The sequence below is a fragment of the Vicugna pacos genome, chromosome 13 (assembly GCF_048564905.1).
Source record: "Vicugna pacos chromosome 13, VicPac4, whole genome shotgun sequence".
In the NCBI taxonomy this organism is placed as follows: Eukaryota; Metazoa; Chordata; class Mammalia; order Artiodactyla; family Camelidae; genus Vicugna; species Vicugna pacos.
In genome coordinates, this window is record NC_132999.1 from 47,703,396 (window position 1) to 47,727,019 (window position 23,624).

Genomic DNA, 23,624 nt, shown 5'->3' on the forward strand with positions numbered 1-23,624 from the left:
ACTTCAAGAAAAAAACAATCACAGGATACATTTTAAATTATTTTACATCATATTCATTTTTTCAAGAGCCACTGACATCCAAAAATCTTCCTGGCACTAATAAAACTTGCCTGCTGTACATATACAGACCTTCTACAGAAATCAGCACTGTCCACTACAACTTTCTGCAATTATAGAAATGTTCTATATATTTCTGTAATTGCATAGCCCAATACTATAGGCACTAGTCACATTTGACTACTGAGGACCTGAAATGTGGCTAGTGCAGCCAAGGAAATTCATTTTATATTTTTTACAAATTTAAATTAACTGTAAATAGCCACATGTGGCTAGTGACCATCACACTGGACACGTCAGCTCTTTATGATTTGCTTGCTCAAATGAAAATCTTGCCTGTGAAAATCTACATCATTATGCTTAAGTTGTCTTAAGAGTTACTGTGCAGTTAATCATGTTTAATCAGTTACACCGGCTGCTGAAATGATACATCATCAAACTTTGTAAAAGTGTTTTTAGAGATGTACCGTACTCAAAAATCTTGGTTTGGGATTAGGATATTAAAAGATCTATCCCGTGTCTCTCATTATATAGTATAATTTTTTTTTAATCCAGTGATTCATAAACCATAAATACCTAAACAAAAGTCAATCAATTCTTCTTTTCTTTCTTGATTTGTCTAGAAAAGCCACTGTTCCATATAAAAACACAGCTGACTGGCACACACCAGGACCTCTCAACATCACTTAATTCCTAGTCTTCACCAGGTCCACAGGCATAGATTTATTCTGCCCTTTCCAATACAGCAGGTACTCCCTTAAAAAAGCAGGGAGTGTGTAGAAAACAAGTGGCCTGTTTTATAAAACTCTAAATTTATTCAAAGTGTTAAAAGATTTCACTCTTCCCTCCAAAATACTTTACATTAAAAAAAAATTCAAAACTCTTTTCTATTTTTTTAGCCACTGTACAAGCTGCTGCTTCCCTTTCTGGGGACCAGCCTCTGCCCCTCTAGCCCTCTTCCCCTCCCTCCCTCCCTCCCTCACTTCACTCTCAGTATTGCTATAGGTTTATTTATAAAGCACTCCTTCCCTCTCTCCCAAGGTCCTCTCCTGCAGGCGTAGCTTTCTTTCCAGATTTCAGGCCCTTGGCTGCAGGTGACTCAGGTTGGATGGGTGAGATACTGCAGTCAATGTTTGAAGGGAAGAATGCTTTGTGCTTCTGGGAGAAAGGCTGATTGGCTTTTTTCTTGATCAAGTGGAGAATCTTTTTTTTGTTTGCCTCATGGGCACCTGTTCAAGGCCAAACATTTGGCTTGGGGTTGCCCATGGCTGGGTAGCCCTGCCCCTTCTCCAGTTTCCCCCAGGCATAGGTCCATGACAACTGGGTCTGACGACTGTACCATTTGTCTGCCTGTGGGCTGTGAAGGACAGGAAGAGTGGCACACGACTACTAGAGAGGGCTTGAAGGAGCCCCAACTCCTCAGGGTATGGGCACCAAACACCCAGCAGAGGAAGTTTTGGTTTTTGGTAGGCAAAACCAGGGTCAGCCAGGACCAAGGGAGGTAGGGATGAGGGGGAAAGGTCTAACCACATAGCTGTGGGGTGAGCAATATTCCTTCTGACAAAACTCCCTCCCCTCTGCCATATCTCCCACCCTCATCCTGTAGGTCCCAGGATGATCCCAGAAAGGAGGGGAAAAAAAAGAGGAGGAAAAGGATTCTGTTCTGCTCTAGGGAAAAAAGCAGGAGATGACAGAGTGCTTGGGGCTGGGGGAGGTCTGCTGGGATACGCAGTCATCGCAGCTTCCCTGTTCTGGGAGGGAGGTAGGGGCCGGCAACCAGGCCCTCAGAGGCTTCATCAGCTCTGCTCCTTGTCCTTGACTAGTAAGACTGTGTGCTGGCCTCCGCTGGACACAGATAAGACCACGCGGTTCTCCAGCTGCTTGCCTGTCATCTCCACAGGGCTCCATGCATCCTCTTCCTGTCCTGTGCCCAGCTGGTAGTTGGTGCCCATGCCCCAGGCAAAAACACGTCCTACAAAGGAGAGAAATGGGGGCAGCTGTCTCCAGGGTCCCGAGCTCTACCCTTCCCAGCATTCAGTGATGCTGGGAGAAGACAAGGGGGTGACGGATAAAGAAGACCTTTGTCAACCAGAGACCACAGTCCTTACACATTGCCAAAGACTTCTCCCTGCTCCTAGGCATGGCATTCAAGGCCCAACAATGACTGGCTATTCTCCAAACCCCCTTAGCACCCTCCATTCCCAGGACCACTGCCTTTGATACTCTGGATATTCCTGGACCCGGGATGCCCTCCTTTGCTTATCATAAAGGACTAAACCTTCGAGGTGCAGGACAAGCCCCACTTCCTCAGGAATTCTTCCCAGATAATCCCTGTTCAAGGACCTCTGCCAGTCTGACTTCTCAAGGTCCCATGGCTGTTCCACTCAGGCTTTAGCAATCAATTGTCCAGATCTCTGCTGTGCCTGCCAGGACCCCAACTACTAAGCCTTCTTTCTCCTAATAAAATTCTAAGTACAACTCCCTGGGAAGTTGGCACCTACTAGGTTGTAAATAAAAGGGTCACCGTGGTAGAAAATGTAAAGAGAAGCCTGAGTTAGGAGTCGGGAGACCTGGGTTCAAGTCCTACTGTCTGTCTGGTCCTCAGTGATATATCCCCCTTTGCTGTTTTCCTCCTCTACAGAACAAATCATCTCTATTAAAACAATCTGTTTACTCATGTAACGTCATCAAAGCCAGAGCTCCTGACAATCAGGATGAAAGCAATGTCATCACAAACACCGCTCTCCGTATCTCAGCTCCATCATATCAGAGCCTGAATCACAACCCTCAGACCCCAACCAGACTGACTGCGGGCAGCCCCACTCACCATCCTTGGTCACAGCATATCCCACAGAGGCCCCACAAGCCACTGAGGAGACAGGGGGCAGCCTGGAGATGAGGGTGGGTATGCTCTTCTCCTCAGCGCCCTCCCCAAGGCCCAGTCGCCCATACTCAGCCCGGCCCAGGCTGTACGCTCTTCCTGTGGGAAGAGGGAGAGAGGAGTAGCAGAGGACGTGCTCCCGGTAGGCCAGGTGAGTGCCCACATCCATGGGAACTGGTCCCCCGTTCCCAGGGTGGTGAGAAGGTCTGCAGTGTCTCTTTCAGTTTTGGGAGAGGCCTGGGAAAACAACCCATAGACCCCTATTGCTCATATTTGGAAGAGCACCAGAATGCTGAGGGATGGGGGTGACCCTCACAGACCCACAGCTAGTCCAACCCTTGGAGCAGGCCCAGGTTCCAAGAACCATCACTCAGGAGTGTGGCCAGGTCTGTGCCCAGGGAACACTCCACCCCCGACCCAGAAATGGGCCTGGAGGTCCCACCTTCTGAATCCATGCAGACAGTATGGTGCTGGCCACCAGAGAAGCCCACCCAGGACTTGGTGGAGTTCTTGAAGGATGTCAGGTTCTGAGGTACAAAGCAAGATTCTGTGCCTGGGGTTCCTGGGGAGAAAGGCCCGGATAGAGCTGTCAAGGGGGGAAGGTGTCCAAGGAGCTGTCCTTCATCCCCTCCCACAGTGTGGCCACCCGCCCTGCACCAGGGTATTCACATTCTTATTTCACAGATGACAAAACTGGGGCTCTGGAAATTAGGTGACCTCACCAAGGGGGCACAACAATGAGTGGTGGAGGCAGGATTGGAACTCAGGTCACTCTGGGCTACATTGGGTGCTGGGCTTGCGACTCACCAAGCTGATGGTAGTTGGAGAGGCCAAAGCCATATACATGGCCCTCAGAGGAGATGGCAAAGGTGAAGTAGGCGCCACAGAAGGCATCCTGGAATCTGACATGGCCCCGGCTTCCCCTGGATTTCAGCATCACACACTTGGGGACCAGCAGTCGTTCTGCAGGCAGAGAGAAGGCTCAGGTCAACGGCAAACACACATGGCCTCTCCTCTAGGCCCCAGCTCTTTCTCCTCCACTCAAAAGCCCTCGCAGGGAGACTGAGCAGAGACTCTTCTCCCTCTTACACAGAAGAGGAAACTGAGGCCAAGAGAGTCCATTCAGACTCCCACAACCATAAGAGCTTAACATTTACATGGAACTTACCATGTGCCCAACATTCTTCTGTGTTAACTCATCTAACTTCACAACAACCCAATGAGATGAGGAAACTATGTCTAGGGTCCCCTAGCCAGTGGGTGGTAGAGTCAGGATTCAAACCTGGGCTAGTCCGGCTCTAGAGTCAGAGTTCTCAACTACCGCCACAGGTCTACCTGATACAAGCCTGAACACAGAAAATCCCTTCTGCCCTTGAGCTTCACCAGGGGGTGGCCTGCCAACTTGCCCCACCAAAGGGACCTAAGCCACCTACCAAGGCCCTGCCGGCCACCACGATTGGCAAACAATTCAGGCACACGGCCCAGCTGGCCCTGCTCTCCACAGCCCAAAGTATAGAGGTCGCCATCAGCTGTCAGCATCACCAAGTGGTCGTTTCCTGAGGGTGAGAGAAGGCAGGGGATGCAAGGCTTGTCTGTAAGGCCCAAGGCTGGGCCAGCCCCAGAATAAGGTTCTCCAACTACTGCCCAGACTCACCTGAGGCCACCTTCATCACCGGCGTGCTCAGCTGCACCTGCACAGGCACCATGCTCTTTTTCATGGGCTCCAAGAGCCCGATCACACCGTTGTTGTCCTGCAAGGGAGGGATGAACAGTTTTCAGCCTGTCCTATCTGCCTAGTACCAGCCAGATCCAGCTTTGCAGGCAGCCACAAAGCTGTCTGGTGAAGGGCACTGGTGCCAGGTAGGGATGGAGAGGTGGGCAGGAGCCAGGCCACATAGTACTCTGTGATTTGCATTAAAATAACAAAGGAGTTGGGGATGAGATGGGAGTGAAAAAGAAACAAGTTTAGCCACAAGCTGATAATTGTTGAAGTGAGTTCAACATATTATTCTAAATGGAGTTCAATATATTATTCTAATTATTTTTATGTGTTTGAAATACTCCATTAAAAAAAAGTAAAAATAGCCCCAACAAGGAAACATCAGATTCCTTTATGTTTAACATGCCAAAATAAATTGAATACTGAAGTATCAAAGCAATTTTAATGCTGAATCTCCTTTTAAAACCACTCTCCTGTCTTGGAAATTCTGTGATATGCCCCCAAACCCCCGAGAAGTGTGGAAGAGGGGTGGGAAGGGGAAGGGGGAAGTTAAAAGTAGGGAGATGGGTGAGGACAGCAGGCTTCCTGGCTCAGCCTCAGCCCAAAGGCATCGCTGACCCACCCCTTTCCCAAGACACATACTTCATAACATCAGCATCAAGCAAACAGCCAGTGGTGTGGACAGGCCTAGAAGAAGAAGCCAAAGACCTGGGTCTGGGCCTGAGCTCTGCTCAGGGCCTTGATTTCCCCACCAGTAAGTACAACAGGGCTGTGGAGCTGAGTTATCTTTGGGGTCCCACCAGTTCATTCTGCTTGCCAGCCCCCATGCAGTTCTCCAGACCCAGTCTTACCCGGAAGGAGCCCCACAGGAAGACTCGGCCGTCCTCGGTGAGGGCCGCTGTGTGACTGTCTCCTGCTGACACCTGCACCACCTTCTCTTGCAGTTCCACTTTCCCGGGGACCATCTCTGAGCCCTCTGCTGATGTGTCCCTTCCCAGGGCACCCTCATCATTGCAGCCGAAGGAGTAGACCTATGTCCAGGATGGCCCCGTTAGTGCAAGGTCTGGCCTCTCAGTCCACTCTTGTTTAAGCCACTCCCTGCTCATCTAGCCAGCTCCATCTCCACAGAATGTGGCTCAAAGCTCTTCCCCAAGCCCCCATGCCCAGGCCCTGTCCCATCCTGTGCCACCCTCAACTTACCTGGCCACTTTTGCTTAGACACACGGTGTGCATGCCCCCAGCTTCAGCCTGCACGATGTCTTCTGGAATGGGCACCAGGGCTGGCTTCTTCCTCTCCATCACATTCTCGCCTAGCCCCAGCTGGCCCACATCGCCCTGGCCCAGTGTCAGCACCAAGCCTGGTTCTGTGCTGTGGGACCTATGTGAGACTGAGGGGTGAAGAAGACAGCCCCTGAGTGTGTAGGATGACAGGAGAGGAGAGGTCTCTGCATGGGCTCTGGGATCACACAGACCTGGGTTCAAGCCCCTGCTCTGCCACAGACCATTAGCCTGACCTTTCCAAGCCTAAGTTTCCTCATCTGAGAAATGAGGATAACAAAAGTACCTATCTCATAGGGTTTTTGTGAAGATGAAAAACAAAGCATATTATTAATGTGAGTGGAAGGAAATGGAAACAATGAGATACTGGATATTGTGAAATAAATCTTAGTGGGGAGAGAAAAAGAACAGTGAGGACGTAAGATACTTTCCTTGATTGGCTGTAAGGTCTTGGTCAGAAACACGGTGACAACAGTGAGGGCATAATAACGTCTACCCCTTTACTGACTGCTTACTCTACTAATGTTGAATTGCTTTGCACATTGTTACAGACCTTCCATATTTAGGATCCCATTTTATAGGAAAGGGAATAGAGCCTCAAGAGAGGTTAAGTAACCACTCCAGGGTCAGAGCTAATAACTAGCAGAAGAGTTTGCAGTGAAGCCTGTGTGTTCAGGGCACAGTCCCTAGCCTCCATCCTCAGGTTGTGACTTAACCTCTGGTCACGAACAGTGACCCTCACTGTGCTCCTATCTGGGAGCAGACAAGCAGCTGAAGAGGAACTGGCAGGCCTAAGACACCGCACAGACATTTGAGGAGAGGTACATGCCAACAGGTGCGTGGCACAGGGCCATCTGCTGGCCAATGACGGCGCCCGTGGCCCCGACAGCCAATGGCATCCAGGCCCTCCCTCTGGGGGTGTGGCCACAGCTGCCCCGACTGCGCAGAGGGCTCGCTGGGCAGGCAGCCACCTGGTCGGGCTTTCTGGTCAGGAGGGCTCTGCCCACAGGCACCTTGGCAGGAGCGGGCGCCTGGAATGCGGCGGGAGGCAACGGCCCTCGCTGCCTGGTTACGAGAGTCTGCAAAAGACAGACACTGTCTGAGAGTGGGTCCACATTCCCCCCTCCCAGATTAGGCGTGGCTCTCTCTCCTCCCTGACTCCCTCCAGGGTCCCAACAGAGAGGAAACCACAGCCAGCTCCCTGGAGTGCTACCAGGACACTGTCTCACTTTCCTCACAACAGCCCAGTGAGGTTGCCCATTTTATGAACGGGGTAGTCTAAGCTCAGTGAGGTCAGTGATTTGACCAAAGCTACACAGTTAGAAAGTGGCAGAGCCAGGACTTGAACCCAGTCTGGAGGTCAGTGGTCTTAACCATATGTATTATTGCCTGGGGCAAAGCCCTAGGGTCTAGTTTTTTGGCCAGTACCTGAGTGCTTTTAGGCAAGTCTCTGCACTGTTATAATTCCCAGAAGGTGGGATTCAATGACCTACAGGCGACCCTCCAGCTGGGTGGAGTTCCTGGACTTCCAGACCCCTCAGGAAGGAGCCCAGTCCCAGATTCTGGGGGCACCAGGAGGCCACCCATACTGAGATAGAGGCTAAAGCCAACTTACCCTTCACCTTCTTGCTTTTCGGGAGGGCATCTTCTGGGGGTGACCTTCTCTTAGCTATACGCTTGGGTGGCATCTTCCTGTCCTGAAAAAAACAGGCAAAAATGGCAATCATTTTCCTGCTCTAATTAGGCAATATTTATCAAAAACTTTAAAAGAGGTGAGAAGAAATTCCCAGCAATTCCACTTCTCAGAATTTATCTGAGAACCAAATAATAAATATACCTAAAGATTAACTTCCACAAATATTCTCTGCTGTATTCTTCTTAATAATAAAAAAAAAAATGGAGCAACCCATGCACTTGGGAGGCTGGCTAGGTAATATGTAGTATATTGATGATAAAACAGTAGAAAGCCATTAAAAGTGATGTTTTCAGAGATTTACATATTGAATCATTGCCAAATAATATAAGCAGACTGAAAAACAGCCCACCATCCTATTTGTGGGGGGGAAGCATACATATAAAAAATGTGTGGAGGAAAACATATTCAATATTAATAAAAGTAACCTCCGGGAAATTTCGGGATTATGGACAACTTTTACTTTTTTCTTTGTATCTTATTATACTATCTAAGATACAAGGAACGTTACATTTTTTTTTTTTCCCTGAGACATGGAATCTCATCAGTGAATCCCCCCAAACCATGTTTTTCTACAGCAGGTTTGTCAACCTCAGGCTCACCAGCACGGGGACCCCCCCCCCGCCCACTGCCACATGCCCTGGGAGGGACACACTGGTTGAGAGCGTCACCTACAGCTTTTGTTCGACCCTCAACAGTAAACTGAGCCCTCCACCTGACAGGGGGCCACAGTCCCCTCTTCCCCTCCAGGGCCCTGGTCTGGATGATCATTGGCCCATCGACGGGTTCCACACAGGGGTCTGACCTCTGCCTCACCCACAGGGCCAATGCCAGGAGCAACCCTTTGGCGCTCCTTCCAGAATGACCAAACCGTCTCTTGCTCCTTGTCAAGGGTCCTCATAGCACAAGTGCTCATAGACCAGGTGGCTCCAGACCCCACACAGGGAGTAACGGGTCTGGACAGGACACAGGCCACTGATACCGGCTCAGCAGCTCTCAGGCAGGCAAGCAGGTCACACCTGCCCAACACTTTCTTCTACAAAGTCTCCCCCAGACAGACCTACTGAATGACTAAAGGAGACCCTCTCTGAGTCAATCCCACTGTGCCCGAAGCTTGCTACGTGCTCATACATCTCATTTAACCCTCACAACGAGCCTTACTCTATGGAAGAAGAAAATCGTACTGTCCGGCTACAAACCATTCTTAATGCCCACTGTTCTGAGCACTGAGTGTAGAAATAGCTGCTTCCTCTGTGCCCCGACGTCACGGGTGCAGCAGGGCAGCTAGATCCATGGTGCTGGCAGGTCCGCCATCCATGGGGCAACATTTTTTTTTAATATAGAAAATTAAAACACTGAAGAACGTTAAGTGAAATATCCCTCATAACTCCTCCCAACCCTAACACAACCACTAGTAACCCTAGTGATGCATCACTGTTATAATCAAACCACATGCAAAAAAAAAAAGCTACTTTCATTAAATAAAACCAAACTAAACCAAACCATTTGTACCCTTTGATCCAAAATGCCACCACTCCTGGGAGGAGCCTGGCTTTCCTCTAAACAGTCCAACAAGAGACAAACAATGTATATACACACACACTAACGTACAAACAAGAGGTGTTACAACATGGGAAAAGGAAATCATCTACAGGTGACAAGAAGGGGATGATCCAGGGGCCTCAGCCCTGAGCCCCTTTTCTCCTTTAACTGCTACTACCTCCCCAAGGCTGCTGAGAACAGACATTCCTCCTGGCTCTAACAATTCCAGTCCAGCCCAAATTGTGTCCAAAGCCTTTTTTCCTCCACATATGCAGCTCTGGAAATAAACCTTTATTGAGCCCTGGTCTTTAAGGTTATGAAAGACAGTTAAGTTGTTTAAACTTGGGGCTCCCAAATTCTAAATTGTGAACCCTCTGGAATGGATGGCTAGGGTCAGGGCAATTCACAGCTATCCAGATACAAACGGTAGAGTCATGGTTAAGAGGGGCCAGAACATGTGCTCAGCTACTTTCTAGCTGTTTGACCAAAATCATTTAATTTCTTCATGATTCAGTTTCCTCCTCAGCAAAAAAGGGATAATAATAGCACCTACACCCTGTTGTAATGTGGAGGATTAAATGAACTAACACTGTAAAAGTGATTACATAGTAAGTGCTCAATAAATCAATACTGGTGTATAACAGCAGGAACCTGTCCCGGGAAATGCTCAGGCACAGCTCTCATCTAAGCTAACCCATCTCTCCTCCGTTTTACAGAAAAGGGGTGGAGGCTTCTACCCAAGGCTACAAATGGAAAGAGAACCCCAAGAGCCCTTCTCAGGCTCCAGTGTGGCCCGAAAGAGCACCCCCTCCCTTCTTCCTTCCAGGAGGTCCTAGAGACCCAGCCTCTCCAGCTCCCATGGTACACAAACACAAGGTCAGTGGCCTCTGCACTTCTGAGCACAGTTCTGCTGACTCTCCTGGGGGAGAACAAAGTACTAAAGACAAGGAAGCAGCCAAAGGCCTAGAGTGCCAAGCCTGTGCGGGTCGAGCCTCTGCAGGTGGAGCTTCTTCTACAGGCTGTGACGGGCCCAGTTCTCACTCTGATGACGTGGCAGTTCTGTGTCTCACCCAACTTTTATTCTCCCAGGGTGGAACCAATCAGCCTCTCTGAGATCCCTCTTCCCACACTAGAAATGCACACTCTGGGAGTCAAGGGAACTGGGTTCATCTGCCAGAGCCTGGCTTGCCCACCCCTGCTTCTGTGACCACGGTTAACCTCTCTGAGCTGTATCCTCACCTGTAAAAAGGGACACAATGACTACTTCCAGGGCTGCTGTCAAGACTGAGTGAGTTGTTTGTAGAGGGCTTTCCAGTGCCAAGCACACAGTAAGTGCTTAATACATGGCAGCATTTACTCATTCATTCCACAAATATTTACTGAGTGCCTCTAACCACCCCTTGGCTTTGGGCCAGGTGGAGAACAGAAAAAGGAAAACGAATCCTCTCCCTGTTCTCATGGAGCTTACGTTCTAGTGGGAAAGAGACACACACACTGGTATTACAGATGGCGCTGTATGAAGAATAGGCAAGGTGATGTGGTAAGAAATAATTTGGGGCACAACAATGTAAATGTACTTAATGCCACTGAACTACATATAATTAAAAATGGTTAAAATGGTAAATTTTGTGTTATGTATATTTTACCACAATTAACAAAAAAAGAGAGTAACTGGGATGGGAGAGGAGATATAGGTCAGATAAGTAACATTTGAGCTAAGACTTGAAATACCAGCCGGGGAAGACCTGGACAAAAGTATGTGATGTGCTTAAGGATCCGGGGAGGCCAGCGGGGTCACAGCTGCACAGTGCCAGGTCAATGGCACGAGGGAAGCAAGGGCTGGTCATACAAGGCCTTGTATGGAAACTGAAAAGGTTTAAGGAGAAAAATGTCTTCTGAATACTGTAAAGAAAATGGAATGGATTGGAAGAGGAGACAACTGCAGGCACCCAAATGAGAGAAGCTGGTGACTGATCTGGTTTGAAGTAAGAGAGAAAAGTAGACAAAACAGATTAACTTAGGAGACAGGCTTGATTTGCCTGTTGGTTACGCGCAGGGAATGAGGGAGAGGGAGGAACCTGGAATGACATTTTCATCCTGAAAAATCCAGGGGATCCTGGGCAGGCCTCCCTGATCCCTCTATGAACTTGGCCAAATACAAGGACTCCCAGGCTTTGGCTTACTGGACTAGGTAGGTGGCAGACTTCCAGTTAGAGAGATGGAGAACACTGTGGGACAGACAGGAGAGACGAGACCTAGAGGTCCATTTTGCCAGGTGTTTTTGTTAAGTCTGAAGTGTGTGGGAGCCAACCAATAAGGGATGTTAAGTATGCAGAGCTGATGGGTTAAGGGGTGTGGGATATGACAAGTACCCACTGTTTCCGGTAGACAGCTTGTACCCCTGGCCAGGTTGGCAGCCAGTTCATTGTGTCCAGGGCCCTGTCCCACCAAAGGCACATTTCCAGCTCATTAGAATGACCTGTAGGAGTTAGCTGTGCTGGGGAGGGAGACTGTAATAACATGGAAAAGTACTCACAACAAGAAGTTAAGTGAAAAAACAGGAAACAGAATTCTATCAGCACACTGATGCTGATGTTGGGTTTACCTGTAGTCGTGGGTCATTAACAAAAAAAAATGTGTTAGTAGGGTTTGCAACTGACCCAGTCAACATCCCCTTAGCCACCTGTATTTTGGCTAACATTCTGGGGCATCTCACTGCAAGCTAACCACACCAATTCCACTTTACAGATGGGGAAACTGAGGCTCAGAAAAATGAAGTTTCTTACCCAAGACTGGAAAAGGAAGTCAAGATCTGTACCAAGCTGGTCAGACCCCAGAACTGGTGCCCTTGCCTACTTCCTCCCCACACCCCCGGTCTCTCAGCTTGCCTGAGAACTCTCTCATACTCTCTCCCCTAGAAAAGACAGCAGCTTTTCTCTGGTCTTCATCCTCCCCACCCCTTTCCCATCCCATTCCACAAGCCATTCATGATCTTTTTAAACCTGGAACAAGCTGCTTTCTTGCTCAGACTCCTCAGTGGTTCCCTCGGCCCACACTTCTTGTTCTGGTGCTAAAGACCTCCAGGGTCTGGTACTGACACAGCTTTTGGCCTCATATCCTACCTATCACGTCCTCCCTTCTCTCCTCACACAATCTCAGACTGCTGACTATTCTCTCTATACCATGTGCATTTCTATACCAGCCCATCCCGTATCCCACCGGAAGAACTTCTACTCAAAGTCACTGCCATAGGTAAACCACCTCTGGTCCCTCTCAGTCCCAAAGGAAGCATTCTCTTAGAGAAATCAGGAAAGACTTTTGAATCGTAACTATTTTATTTACATATCTATCCACCATACCAATCTACTCCTTAAAATGAGTCTCTTTGGAGCACTGGCCACTCCTACCTTCTATATGCCAACAATCTTTGATGCCTCACAACAAGCTGAAGAAGGCACTGTCACTCCTACTTCACAGTTGAGAGAACTGAGGCTCAGAGAAGTAAATTTACTTGCCTAAGTTCATACGGCCAGATAGAAGAGCCAGGAATAAAATCCAGGTCTATCTGAATAATTAAAAACAAAAACAAGAACAGGTTGGCTAAAGGCAGGCCATGATCCAGGCAGGGGTGGAGACAGCCTGGACAGGCCTCCCCAGGATCCCCCATGAGCTTGGCCAAATGCAACAAGCAGAGGGCAGAAGCCCGCTGAGAAGGGCAGGATGGCAGGACTAGAGAAGAGACGTGGAGGTAGCTGGGGCCTGGGAGGGTGAGCCAGGTGAGCGACGGATCTGCTGAAGGATGTGCGGAAGGACAACGGGTACAACTCTGTGCTGTGGTGGAGACAGCAATGGATTTCAGTGAGTTCCCTTTGAGCTTGAGAATCTACACCTCTCTGACGGAGGACTTTAGGCACTGCAGCGCCCTAGTGTTGTGAGCAATCCTGGAGGCACGGCAGGGAATGTGAGGGCACCTTCTAAAAGGTAGAGTCCTGCACCTATCACACCCCTGCATATCCTCTACTGCACAAATCAGTCCTTTGGAGAGACATCCTGTCTAACTGCTCTGCATTTGTTTTCTTAACCAGTGAGTGTCTGGGCTGGGAACAAATAGTAGTCTCTTGTCCCTACCCCACTCTCCCCAACAAACACAGCTTCTGTCCTTTCATTTTCCAGGAATTTACAGTCTGGGAGAAGAGTTAGACACAATCACAAATAATAAGTCAGATAGAGTCAAATTCCACTAGTAGGCAACTATGATGTGCCAGCTTCTCCTGAATGCTCACACCTGCCCTCTGAGGAGTGATTATCCTGGCTTTACAGATAAGAAAGTGGAGGCTCAGGGGACGGTGTCCCAGGCCACACAGGTGGGATGACAGCCCAGGTCTCCTGACCACTCCCACCAGGGCCAGAGCTTCCCCTCTTCCCCACTTCTCCCTGGATCTGTTTCCTCATTTGGTGAACGAAGGCACAGCAGACTGGACAGGCTACCAGGGGCCAAGTGTTTCTGCTGTGACCCCGTGACCTCAGTACAGTTTCATTTCTGCAAAGGGAGACAGAGCCCTCTCTGACCACAGCAGCTGTCCCCACCCGCCCACCCAAGTCAGGAGGCAGACACCTGCCAGACGCAAAGGCTGAAGAATCCCTTTGTGAGAGAGGTCCCCAGGAGTGAAGGGGAGAGAGAGGCTCATCTGGCAGCAAACATTTGCTGCGCTCCTGCCGCTCCTGCCTCTGTGAGGCACAGAGTTGGCACACTTCACCCAGGAGTTCCTAGCCAGGGGATCCCCCTTACATACAGCGCTGTGCCTGGGCTTAAGTGTGTTCATTCTTCCCAGGGGAAAAGGGCCTCAACTTTCACCAGATGCTAGAACCCCAGCTTTAAGGAAACAGTAGGATATTAGGAATCCTCACCACAGGTCACTTACCTGTACAAGTAAGGAAAACAAGGCTCAGGGGAGTTGAGCGAGTGGCCCCAGGGCACCCAACTAGGAAGTTGCAAACCTGAATAGGATTCCTGCTCTTGGGATGTCTTTGCAATAAGAGAAGAACTCTTAATTAATCTTTTCAGACTCCATTCTGATGCTGTTCTTGGGTGAAACCATCGCTGCCTCCTCCACCCCCATCCAGTGTTGCTCTCTTGCACCCCAGACCTTTCAAGACCCAGCCCCTGTTGGATCGTCCTGGTCCTCCCCTCCTTGTACCCTGCGCTCCAGTCAGACTCAAACACTCGTGGTGTCCCAGATCACAACACTTACCTACACCTACACACCTTTGCATGTGCTGTGTCCCCTGCCTGGATCACCCTAACCCCTCCACCCCATCTGTCTGAATAACTCTACTGCTCCTTCAACTCTGGCCAAGAGTCACCTCGGCTGGAAAGCCATCCCTGACCCGCCTGAGTAGGATTGGGTGACCCCCCCCCCCAGCGTTACCCTTCACACTCCATACACTCCACTTCTGCTGGGGCACCCAAGTCACATTTCGTTGGAGCACCTCAGTTAGTATCTGCCAGCAGCAGCGCCCCGGCTCCACGGGCATACTCCGGGGATCACCCTGGACCGTTAATTGTGGCCCCACATGGGTCTCCCCAGGGAGACCCGGGGCTCCATCAAGGCCACAGGGGGCCCTCTCACCATGTTCCCCGCCCTGCTAGCGCGGCACGGAGTGGACAGCCAATAAATAATCTGTTGACACGTGAGTTGATGCGGAGTTCACAGCACGCTCTTCAACGGGTCGAACAGTTGTCGTTGTGGTGCCCGTTGTCGCTGAGATTTCTCTTCCTGCGCAGACCTTGAGCAGCCTACCCTCGTGCTCCTAAAGCAGACCCCCGTCGGGCAGGATTCCGGCCCCACTCTACAATCCGCATTCTCCAAACCGATGCTGGACAAAGTCACTTTTTCGCTTCGGAAACGCGGCCCCCGCCAGGGTGGCTGCCCCGGCCGGGGAGGCGCGCGGATCTGCGTACCGCGGGCGCCGAGGTCACCGCGGCCGCGCGCACCTCGGCCGGCCGCGCTCGGGCCGTTTGAATCTCCCGCCCGCGCGGCCGGCGCGGGCCGGGCGTGAGAGGCGCGGCGGCAGAGGGGCCGCGCGGCCCTCGCTCGGGCGAGGCGGGGCCCGGCCGGCTCCCGGCCGCCGCGCGGGGTCGGGAACCCGCGCGCCCGCACCCGCGCCTCCCGGCCGCCCGGCTTCACGTGGGGCCGGCGCCGCGCGACACGGGCGCGCGCAGGCAACGTCCCCGGCCCACCACGACCGCCGCTGCCCCGGCTGTGTCCGCCCCGCGCGCCGCCCCTCACCCGGACCCTCGGCGCGTGACGGGCGCGACCTACCTCGCTGCAGGTCCGCCACAAGGAACTCCTCCGCTCGCCAGCCCGGCCGCGAACTGCCCCAGAGCATGCGCTCTGCAGGCCTCCGGCCCCGACCCCGGGCCAGAAAAGAAAACAAAGAGCCCGGCGACCCCTGGCGGGCACCCCGGGAAGTGCAAATGGCGCGCTCTGCTAGGACGCTCTTGACCAGGCTCTCTCCACCCTGGCCCGGGTTCAGTAGGTGTGCATTTTGGAGACCCCAAATCGGTGCAAATGAAATGACAACCAGAAAGACTACTAGGAATCACGGTTTGTTTGGGAAAATCTGGTGTGGAAGGGACTGTACGGGCAAATGAGATCCTGATCTTCCCTGCTCTCATGAGGTTCTCCGTCAGAGAAAGGTGAGAAATCAGACTATCAACAACTACCAGGGCTGTGACAAGGGTACACACAGGGTTATCTGGCTCAGCCAGGGCTTAAAAAGGACTTTCCAGGTTAAGGCTAAGAGGGCAGGGCCTCCTAGAAGACGCATCACTTGCAATGACAGCGAGCGATGAGAGCCTATGGTGGTTATGAGAAACTCGCAGGGTCTGACTGGGGCAGAGAGTGCCACAGGAGTAACGTGGGGGAGAACTGGAGAGGGAGAGACAGGCCATGGGTTCAGGGTCTCTAAGGACACAGCCTCTACCCTGAGGCAGTGGGGAACTATGAAAGGGATTTGAGTACGTGAGTGACATGAGCAGATGTTTGCTTTAGAACAAAATGGAGAATGGACTTGAGGGAAGGGGAAACCAAGAGTCGGGGAGGGAGACCAGATAAGAAAGAAGATGAGGGTGTAAATTGAGGTTGGGAGCTAGAGATGGAGAACAGGCACCAAGCCGACTACGCTGTCTTGTTAACACACTCCTTCTTCAGGATGAATACAAACATTTCTTTAGGATTTCAAGGGTTTCCTGCGGTGAACTTTCAGGCCATTTGATTGTGTCTGGGGACTTCCTAGGTCAGGGGAGTGAGCGCTGCAGAAGGACATTTTCTTCATTTCATGTTGATTCTGACTCTGAAAGTCATACTATCATACCTGAACTCTAGATGGACACTTTTTATGAGTGTTTACCAACTGAATTTCTTCTCTGCAGAGCCCCTCCCCTCAAAAAAGGTAGTCCCCATCTTCAGAGTCTCTTACCTCTTCAAGTTTACTTCTGCCTCCATCACAGACTCTTCTTTTGAATGATATACTGTGAAATGTCTCCAAGTTTTAACCCTGGGACCTCTGATCTCTCTCTGCTGTCTTCCTCCAAGATCTTACTCAGTCACATGGCTTAATATAATTATAAAAATAATTATTATCACCTATTTTTGTAAAACCTTTTATTTTAACTACAGAAACATGTTCATTCATGTCCATTAGTTCATTTGTTCCTCATAAAAACTTCAACAGTTGGAAAATGAGAAAAATGAGGTACAAAGAGGTTAAGCAAGTTCTCTGGGGTCATCATACAAGTGGTAGGAGAGTAGAACTCTTGTTCAGGGCTTTTTTAAAACTTTTTAGCCATCACCTTTTAACTGAGAGGGCAATCCATCTGGTCTGGTTCTGACCTCCACCCTAAGTTTCAGTCCTACAGTCTATGCAGAAGACTCAACACCCAAAATAAAACTCATTTCCCATGGATCTAGACACATTCCCCCTTCATCCTTCAAGCCAAGGTTAAGGTTCTTTGACAAGTACAGGTTCAAACCTTAATTTCTTTTCTGACTCATCCTTCTCTGCTCCATGTTCTGTTTCTGCCCCTCTAGTCTAAGCACCAACCTCTTGTGTTCCTGCCTCTCATCCTTTCCCCTCCATTTCATTTCACCTAGATCCCCAGGTTAGTCTCCCTAAATCAAGAGACCTTGCCCTGCTGAGAAATCTTTAAAGACTCAGATATTGCTTTAGTGCTATGCTTGGAGCACCAGGTGGCAAATGCCCCAAGGCGTTGATTCCCATTTTCCCCTTGGCCTTTACACTGCACTCTGGACGTGCCCATGCTCATTCCTACTTTCTCACCTTTCCTAACAGGGGCCTTCCTTCCTGCCTAGCTGAATTCTTGATATATTTTAAGGCTCACTTCAGTCACCATCTCCATGAAGCCTTCCTTGGCTGCACTTATCTTTTCCTCTCTGAACCCAAATATTAATTTTAATTTTTTCACAACCTTTAATTGTTGTATTTTATTCATTGAACACAAACCATAGTAAGGAGAATAATCAATTGGCCTTGACTCAGAAATGACATAGATGATAGACTCAGAAGTGAATGGCATTAAAAGTTATTATAAGAGTATTCTGTATGTCCAAAAGTTAAGCAGAGACATGGAAGACATAAAAAGATCCAAAGTGAACATCTTGACAATATCTAAGATGACAAATAAACTGGATGGGATTAATAATAGATTAGATATTGCAAATGCAATGGTTAGTGAATTTGACGGCATAGCAAAAAACAAAATGGAACACACAGAGAAAAAAATTTTACGTGAAAATAGCATTAGTGAGCTATGAAATAACTTTAATAAGTAGCCTACTCTACATGTAATTGGAGATCCCAAAACAAGGAGGAACTGGAGATAGAAAATATTTAAAGAAATAATGGTCAAAAAAAAAAAAAAGAAATAATGGTCAAAATATTCAGACTATAAACCTACGGATCTGTGATTAATTTTATGCGTCAATTTGGCTAGACTATACTGCCCTGTTGTTTGGTCAATCACCAGTCTAGATGTTGCTGTGAGTCATTTTTTAGATAATACTAACTTTTAAATCAGTAGACTTTGAGGAAAGCATATGACCCTTTATAATATGAGCAGGCCTCATCCAATCAGTTGAAGGCTTTAAGAGAAGGAATTCTGCCAAGACTGCCTCTGGATTCAAGACTGCAACATCAGCTCTTACTGGAATTTCCAGTCTGCTGTCTGGCCCTACAGATTTTAGGCTTTCCGGTCCCCACCACCACATGAGCCAATTCCTTAAATTAAATCTCTATCTACACACATACATCCTACTAGTTCTGTTTCTCTAGAGAACCCTGACCCATACAAAATCTAAGCTCAAGGAACTCCGAGCATAGGAAACAAGGTACATCAAAATCAAATTGCTCAAAACCAACAATAGAAAATCTTAAAAAGCAATCAGAAGAAAGACATTATGTACAGAGGAACAAGAAAAGGATACAATGCAACATCTTATGTACAGAAGAACAAAGACAAGGATACAATGCCAACAAGAACAGAGCAACATCTCTAATGTGCTCCAGTAAAATTGTATCTAGAAAAGTATATCAAGGAAAAACAGTGTTCACAAATGAAGGGGAAATTAAGGCATTTTCAGACATGCAAAAGCTGAAAGAATTCATCACCAGCAGACCCATCATAAAAGAAATGTTAAAGGAATACTTTTGTGTGGAAGGAAAGTGATAGCAAAGTGATAGCAGGTGAGAATCTGGATCTATACGAAGGAGTGAAGGGCATTGGAAATGTAGCCACGTGGGTAAATATATAAGATTTTTTCTTTTTTGGGGGCGGAGGTAATTAGGTAAGATTTTTTCTTTTTACAAAACTTTAAAAAAGATAATTGCCTGTTTAAACAAAAATACTAAGGTATTGTGGATTTTATAACATATATAAAAAGTAAAATACATGACAACAATAACAAAGACTATGGGGTGAGAAATATAAGATCATTATATTAAGTGAAGTAGTATATCATCAATTGAACTTAGACTCTGATAGTTAAAGGTGTATACGATGAGATAAACAAGTTTATACTGTATGGCATAGGGAACTATATTCAATATCTTATAGTAACTTATGGTTAAAAAGAATACGAAAATGAATATATGTATGTTCCTATATGACTGAAGTACTGCTCTGTACACCAGAAATTGACATAACATTGTAAACCGACTATACTCCAATAAAAATATATTAAAAAATAACTGAATCACTTTGCTGTACACCTGAAACTAACATTGTAAATCAACTATACGTCAATTAAAAAATTTTTTTAAATAAATAAAAAAAAAAGATGTATATGTGAATCCCCAAAATGACCACCAAACCAAAAATAACAAAATAGTTATGGCTAAAAGCCAACAAAGATAAGATGGAATCAGGAAAAGATACTGAATTAAAAAAAAAAAAGGGCAGAAAAAGAGTACAAAAGGAACAAAGAGCAGTTGAAACAAAAATAGAAAACAAATACCAAGATAAGACTCAATCATATAAAAATAAATGTGTTTTAAACACTTCAATTAAAAGGCAGAGATTGTCATAATATACAGAAAAAGCAAGACCCAAGTACACACTGCTTACAAGAAATACATGTTAAAATGTAAGTACAGTTGACACTTGAACAACACAGATTTTTTGAAAAAATTATTTTATTTTACTTTATTTTTTGGTGGGGGGAGGTAATTAGGTTTAATTGCGGAGGAGGTACTGGGGATTGATCCCAGGACCTTGTGTATGCTAAGCATGTGCTCTACCACTTGAGCTGTACCCTCCCCCTGAACAACACAGGTTTGAACTGTGCAAGTTCACTTATACTCAGATTGTTTTCAATAGATATGTACGTACTTCAGTACTACACGATCTGAGGCTGGTTGAACCCATGGATGCAGAACTGCAGATAGAGGGCCGACTGTGAAGTTATCTATGGATTTTCAACAGCACCCCCATGTTGTACAAAGATCAACTTTACACAAATAGGTTAAACATAAGAAGATAGAAAAAGACATACTCTGATGACACTAGTCAAAATAAAGCCAGAGCAGCTATATGAATGGCAAGGTAGATTTCAGAGCAAAGAATATTGTTGAGATAAAGAAGGTAAGTTCATGCTAAAGGAGTCAATTAATTAAAATGCACAATCCTAAACATATGCAACTAATTACAGCGCTTCAAAATACATGAAGCAAAAAAACTGATAGAACTTCTGGAAGAAACAGAACTTCTATCTACAACTACAACTGGAGATTCCAATATCCCACTCTCAGTATTACTGACGGGACAGGTAGGGAGAAAACCAGCAAGGATAGAGTAGACTTGAACAACACTTTCAATCAATTTGAGCTGATTGACATTTATAGAACCCTTCACATTTCTTCACCCTCTAACTTGATTTCATTTTCAAACATCAGTAACATACTCATTCCTTTCACGTGCACATGAAATATTTACCAAGATAGGCCAGATTCTGGGTAGAACAAGTCTCAGTAAACTTAAGAGGATTCAAGCATATGGACTGAGGCCACAATGGAATGAAAGTAGAAACCAATAGCAGAAAGATCTTTGGAAAACTCCCAAATGCTTAAAAACTAACACACTTTTAAGTAGCCCACAGATCAAAGAAGAAATCAAAAGGGAATTTGAAAGTACTTTGGTTTTGTTTTTGGTTTATTTTTAATTGAAGTAAGTTGATTTATAATGTTGTGTTAGTTTCTGGTATATAGCATAGTGATTTAGTTATGCATATATATGTTCTTTTTCATTATAGGTTTTTATAAGATATTGAATGTAGTTCCCTGTGCTATGCATTAGAACCTTGTTGTTAGGAATTTGAAAGTGTTTTGAACTGAATTAAAATAAAAAAAATAACGTAGCAGAACTTGTGGAATATTGTTAAAGCAGTATTTGGGGGAAACGCATAGCACTAAATGCCTAGACTATGGGGAAAAAAAAAGAAAGGTCTCAAATCAATGACCTCAGGTTCTATCTTAGTAAACTAGGAAAAGAAGAGCAAACTAAACTCAGTGTAAACAGAAGAAAGGAAATACTAAAGATCTAAAGAGAAATCAATGAAACAGAACACAGAAAAATAATGAAGTCATCAACCAGTGTTTGCTATGTACCAGGCACAGTACTAGGTACTGAGCACACATCTATGGTCCCATTCGTTGAGGATCCCCCAACTAGTAGGTTAGATGGACATTACCTGGAAAATAATCACTTCAGAATTCTAATACCATGATCATGATGGAATGTTCAGGGTACCCACCCTGCCTTTGAGAGGCCATTCTGGATGCTTAGGGGGAGGGGAGGGGAGGATGGTGGTTGAGTACAGGCTCTTAAGATGCAGACCTTCAAGTCCTATTCTGTGACCTTGGGCAAATAATCTAACCTTGATTGTCTTTTCTATAACATGGTTGTAATAAAAGTCTGTGCACTGCATATGATTGTTGGTAAGGATGAAAGAATATCTAACACATGGCAAATCCTCATCAAGTGTCAGATACTATCATAAAGACGTTGGTTCCATCCTTCTGAGGGAAGGACATGCACAAAGACAGAAAGCAGTGAAAGACAGAGGAACAACCAGGGAAGGGCTGTCGCTCCCCAGGAAACTGTACTTATGTCCATTTTAGTATTTTCAAGTCAAGTCAAGCTAGGCACATAGCAGATATATAATTCATTACAACTGAAACTGAGTTTTTATGGTACAGTGGGTATTGCTAATTAGCTGAATTGCAAGAGTTCAGTGCTTTAAACCAGGAATAGCTATATCTCAAGGCATGGTATGATGTAGCGTTGAGTATAGGTTCTGTAGTCAATTGCACAGATGAATGCCACTTACTGGCTGTGTAACTTAAGCAAGTTCAATGCCTTCAATCTGTTTCATCTGCAAAAATGGGCAGACTACCCACTTTGCAGAGGTGCAAGGAGTATTAGATGAGATAATGTACATATCTTACCACACTGCCTTGCTCAAAGCTAGTATGTGGTTTTGGAGTTAGGTTTTAATTCTAGTTCTGCTACTTACTAGTTAGATGATCTTGGGCGATACTAAGCTCCCTGAATCACCCTCTTTTTAACTCCCCTGGATAGGTAGGGTCCTGAGTGAGATAAGCCTGGTTTAGTGGGTCATTTATCTATGGTGGTGGACTTTATTGAATAAACTTACTGGATACTATATTCCTCGTTGTCTGCTTTTAAGAGAATTTTCTCACAAGCTCATCGTACTATGAGACTGTAAGCAGCTTTTTACAAGTATTAACTAATTCTCATTAGAACTCCAAGACGTAGGTACTTTTATCCCCATTCAATGCATGAGGAAGCTGAGGCAGAGGTTAAGTAGCTTGCCCAAGACCACAGGGACTGCAAGCGTTGGCATCAGACTGTCACGCTTGGTTAACAACTGACTTGACTACAGGCATACATACAGAAAAAAAGCCAGGAGAGCAGGTTTGTAAAGTCTACAGGTAGATATGGTGCAATCTGAAGTTTAGCTGAAAGGGTGGGACCTAGAATACATGCTGACAGCTTTACTTCAGGTATACTTCCATGTCAGGAGATACTGTTTTTCACATACCACCCAGCCCTACCGAGGATTTGTTCTAAAAACACTATTCAGGCTTTTTGCATCTACTGTCCAGAGAGTGTTTATGTGGTAATGATACCAGGTGAGCTAGACACAGGGATAATCCTGGGGATGCAAAGATAAACAGGACCCTGCTTTGTATGTGTCCATCCCAAGGAAGTGTCCCATTAATTTATGCAGAGGCCCATCTTCCTAGTTGTAGATCTGGGCAATTATGTAGCCTTTCTTTCTGGGTTTTCCCATCAAAACAGACCAATACCCACCTCACAGAGCTGAGTAATATACGCCAAATGTTTAGAAGAACCTGGCACACGTCACTACTTGTTTTGGGACATGAACTCTCGAGACACAGTGGTACTTGAAACAATCCAACAAGTTCTCCCAGGTTTTTGTCCAATAATCACAGACACAAGTACTAACTCCTCTTCCCACATACATAAACTCTTGGCTTTGAGCACTTTGCAGTCCATCTGGACACATCCCATGTGACCACCAAAACCAACCCCCCAAATCTTCCCCTAAGGGTGACCCCAATGGCTTCTAAATGACTATTCTTGTTAAATTGTGAAATTCATTTAGCCGCATCTGAGATCGAAATTCTTACCTTCTAGATGGTTCCCCGCTAGTCCCCATCCTTCAGGGCCTTGATTTCCCCAAGGCTGGCAGCCTGTACAAGGGCTTGACAAAAAGTTCTATTGTGACTCAACCATACCCCTTGGACACAGGCAGCAGAGGCTTAACCTAACAAGTGGTAACATTTATACAAAATCTTGTAGTTGCCAACGTCAATTTGCCAGCAAGGTT

General features: G+C 46.8%; 1 protein-coding gene, 1 long non-coding RNA gene and 1 other non-coding gene across 14 annotated transcripts; 1 reads left to right on the forward strand and 2 right to left on the reverse strand.

Moving 5' to 3' along the window:
• Positions 1 to 1,051: 1,051 nt before the first annotated feature.
• Positions 1,052 to 23,501, reverse strand: RCC1 (regulator of chromosome condensation 1). Of its 12 annotated transcripts, XM_072974961.1 has the most exons (13): positions 23,425 to 23,501; positions 16,654 to 16,788; positions 7,552 to 7,633; positions 6,908 to 7,015; positions 5,859 to 6,046; positions 5,510 to 5,689; positions 4,593 to 4,689; positions 4,372 to 4,494; positions 3,746 to 3,901; positions 3,381 to 3,500; positions 2,885 to 3,037; positions 1,943 to 2,029; positions 1,052 to 1,286 (listed from the first exon to the last, which is right to left on the reverse strand). In XM_072974961.1, exons 3-13 carry the CDS (start codon positions 7,622 to 7,624, stop codon positions 1,069 to 1,071), a joined length of 1,503 nt encoding a protein of 500 aa, XP_072831062.1. In that variant the 5' UTR covers positions 7,625 to 7,633; positions 16,654 to 16,788; positions 23,425 to 23,501; the 3' UTR covers positions 1,052 to 1,068. The 12 variants fall into 12 exon arrangements, with proteins under 12 accessions (XP_072831062.1, XP_072831068.1, XP_072831064.1 ...); XM_072974967.1 differs by lacking the exon at positions 6,908 to 7,015; XM_072974963.1 differs by lacking the exon at positions 16,654 to 16,788 and having other exon boundaries at positions 23,425 to 23,477.
• On the forward strand, positions 3,009 to 12,200 carry LOC140700740 (uncharacterized). Its single transcript, XR_012079359.1, has 3 exons — positions 3,009 to 3,089; positions 9,888 to 10,047; positions 11,920 to 12,200. It is a non-coding gene; the product is annotated as an uncharacterized lncRNA (long non-coding RNA).
• On the reverse strand, positions 8,811 to 8,944 carry LOC116283011 (small nucleolar RNA SNORA43). Its single transcript, XR_004192556.2, has one exon. It is a non-coding gene; the product is annotated as a small nucleolar RNA SNORA43 (small nucleolar RNA).
• Positions 23,502 to 23,624: the final 123 nt, after the last annotated feature.

Coding starts and splice junctions, on each gene's coding strand:
- RCC1 (XM_072974959.1), bottom strand. Junction 7,016..7,551: donor GAAAAGCAAGAAGGTGAAGG/GTAAGTTGGCTT, acceptor TGTCTTTTGCAG/ACTCTCGTAACCAGGCAGCG. Junction 1,287..1,942: donor GAGCCCTGTGGAGATGACAG/GCAAGCAGCTGG, acceptor GGCCTTGAACAG/GTGCCCATGAGGCAAACAAA.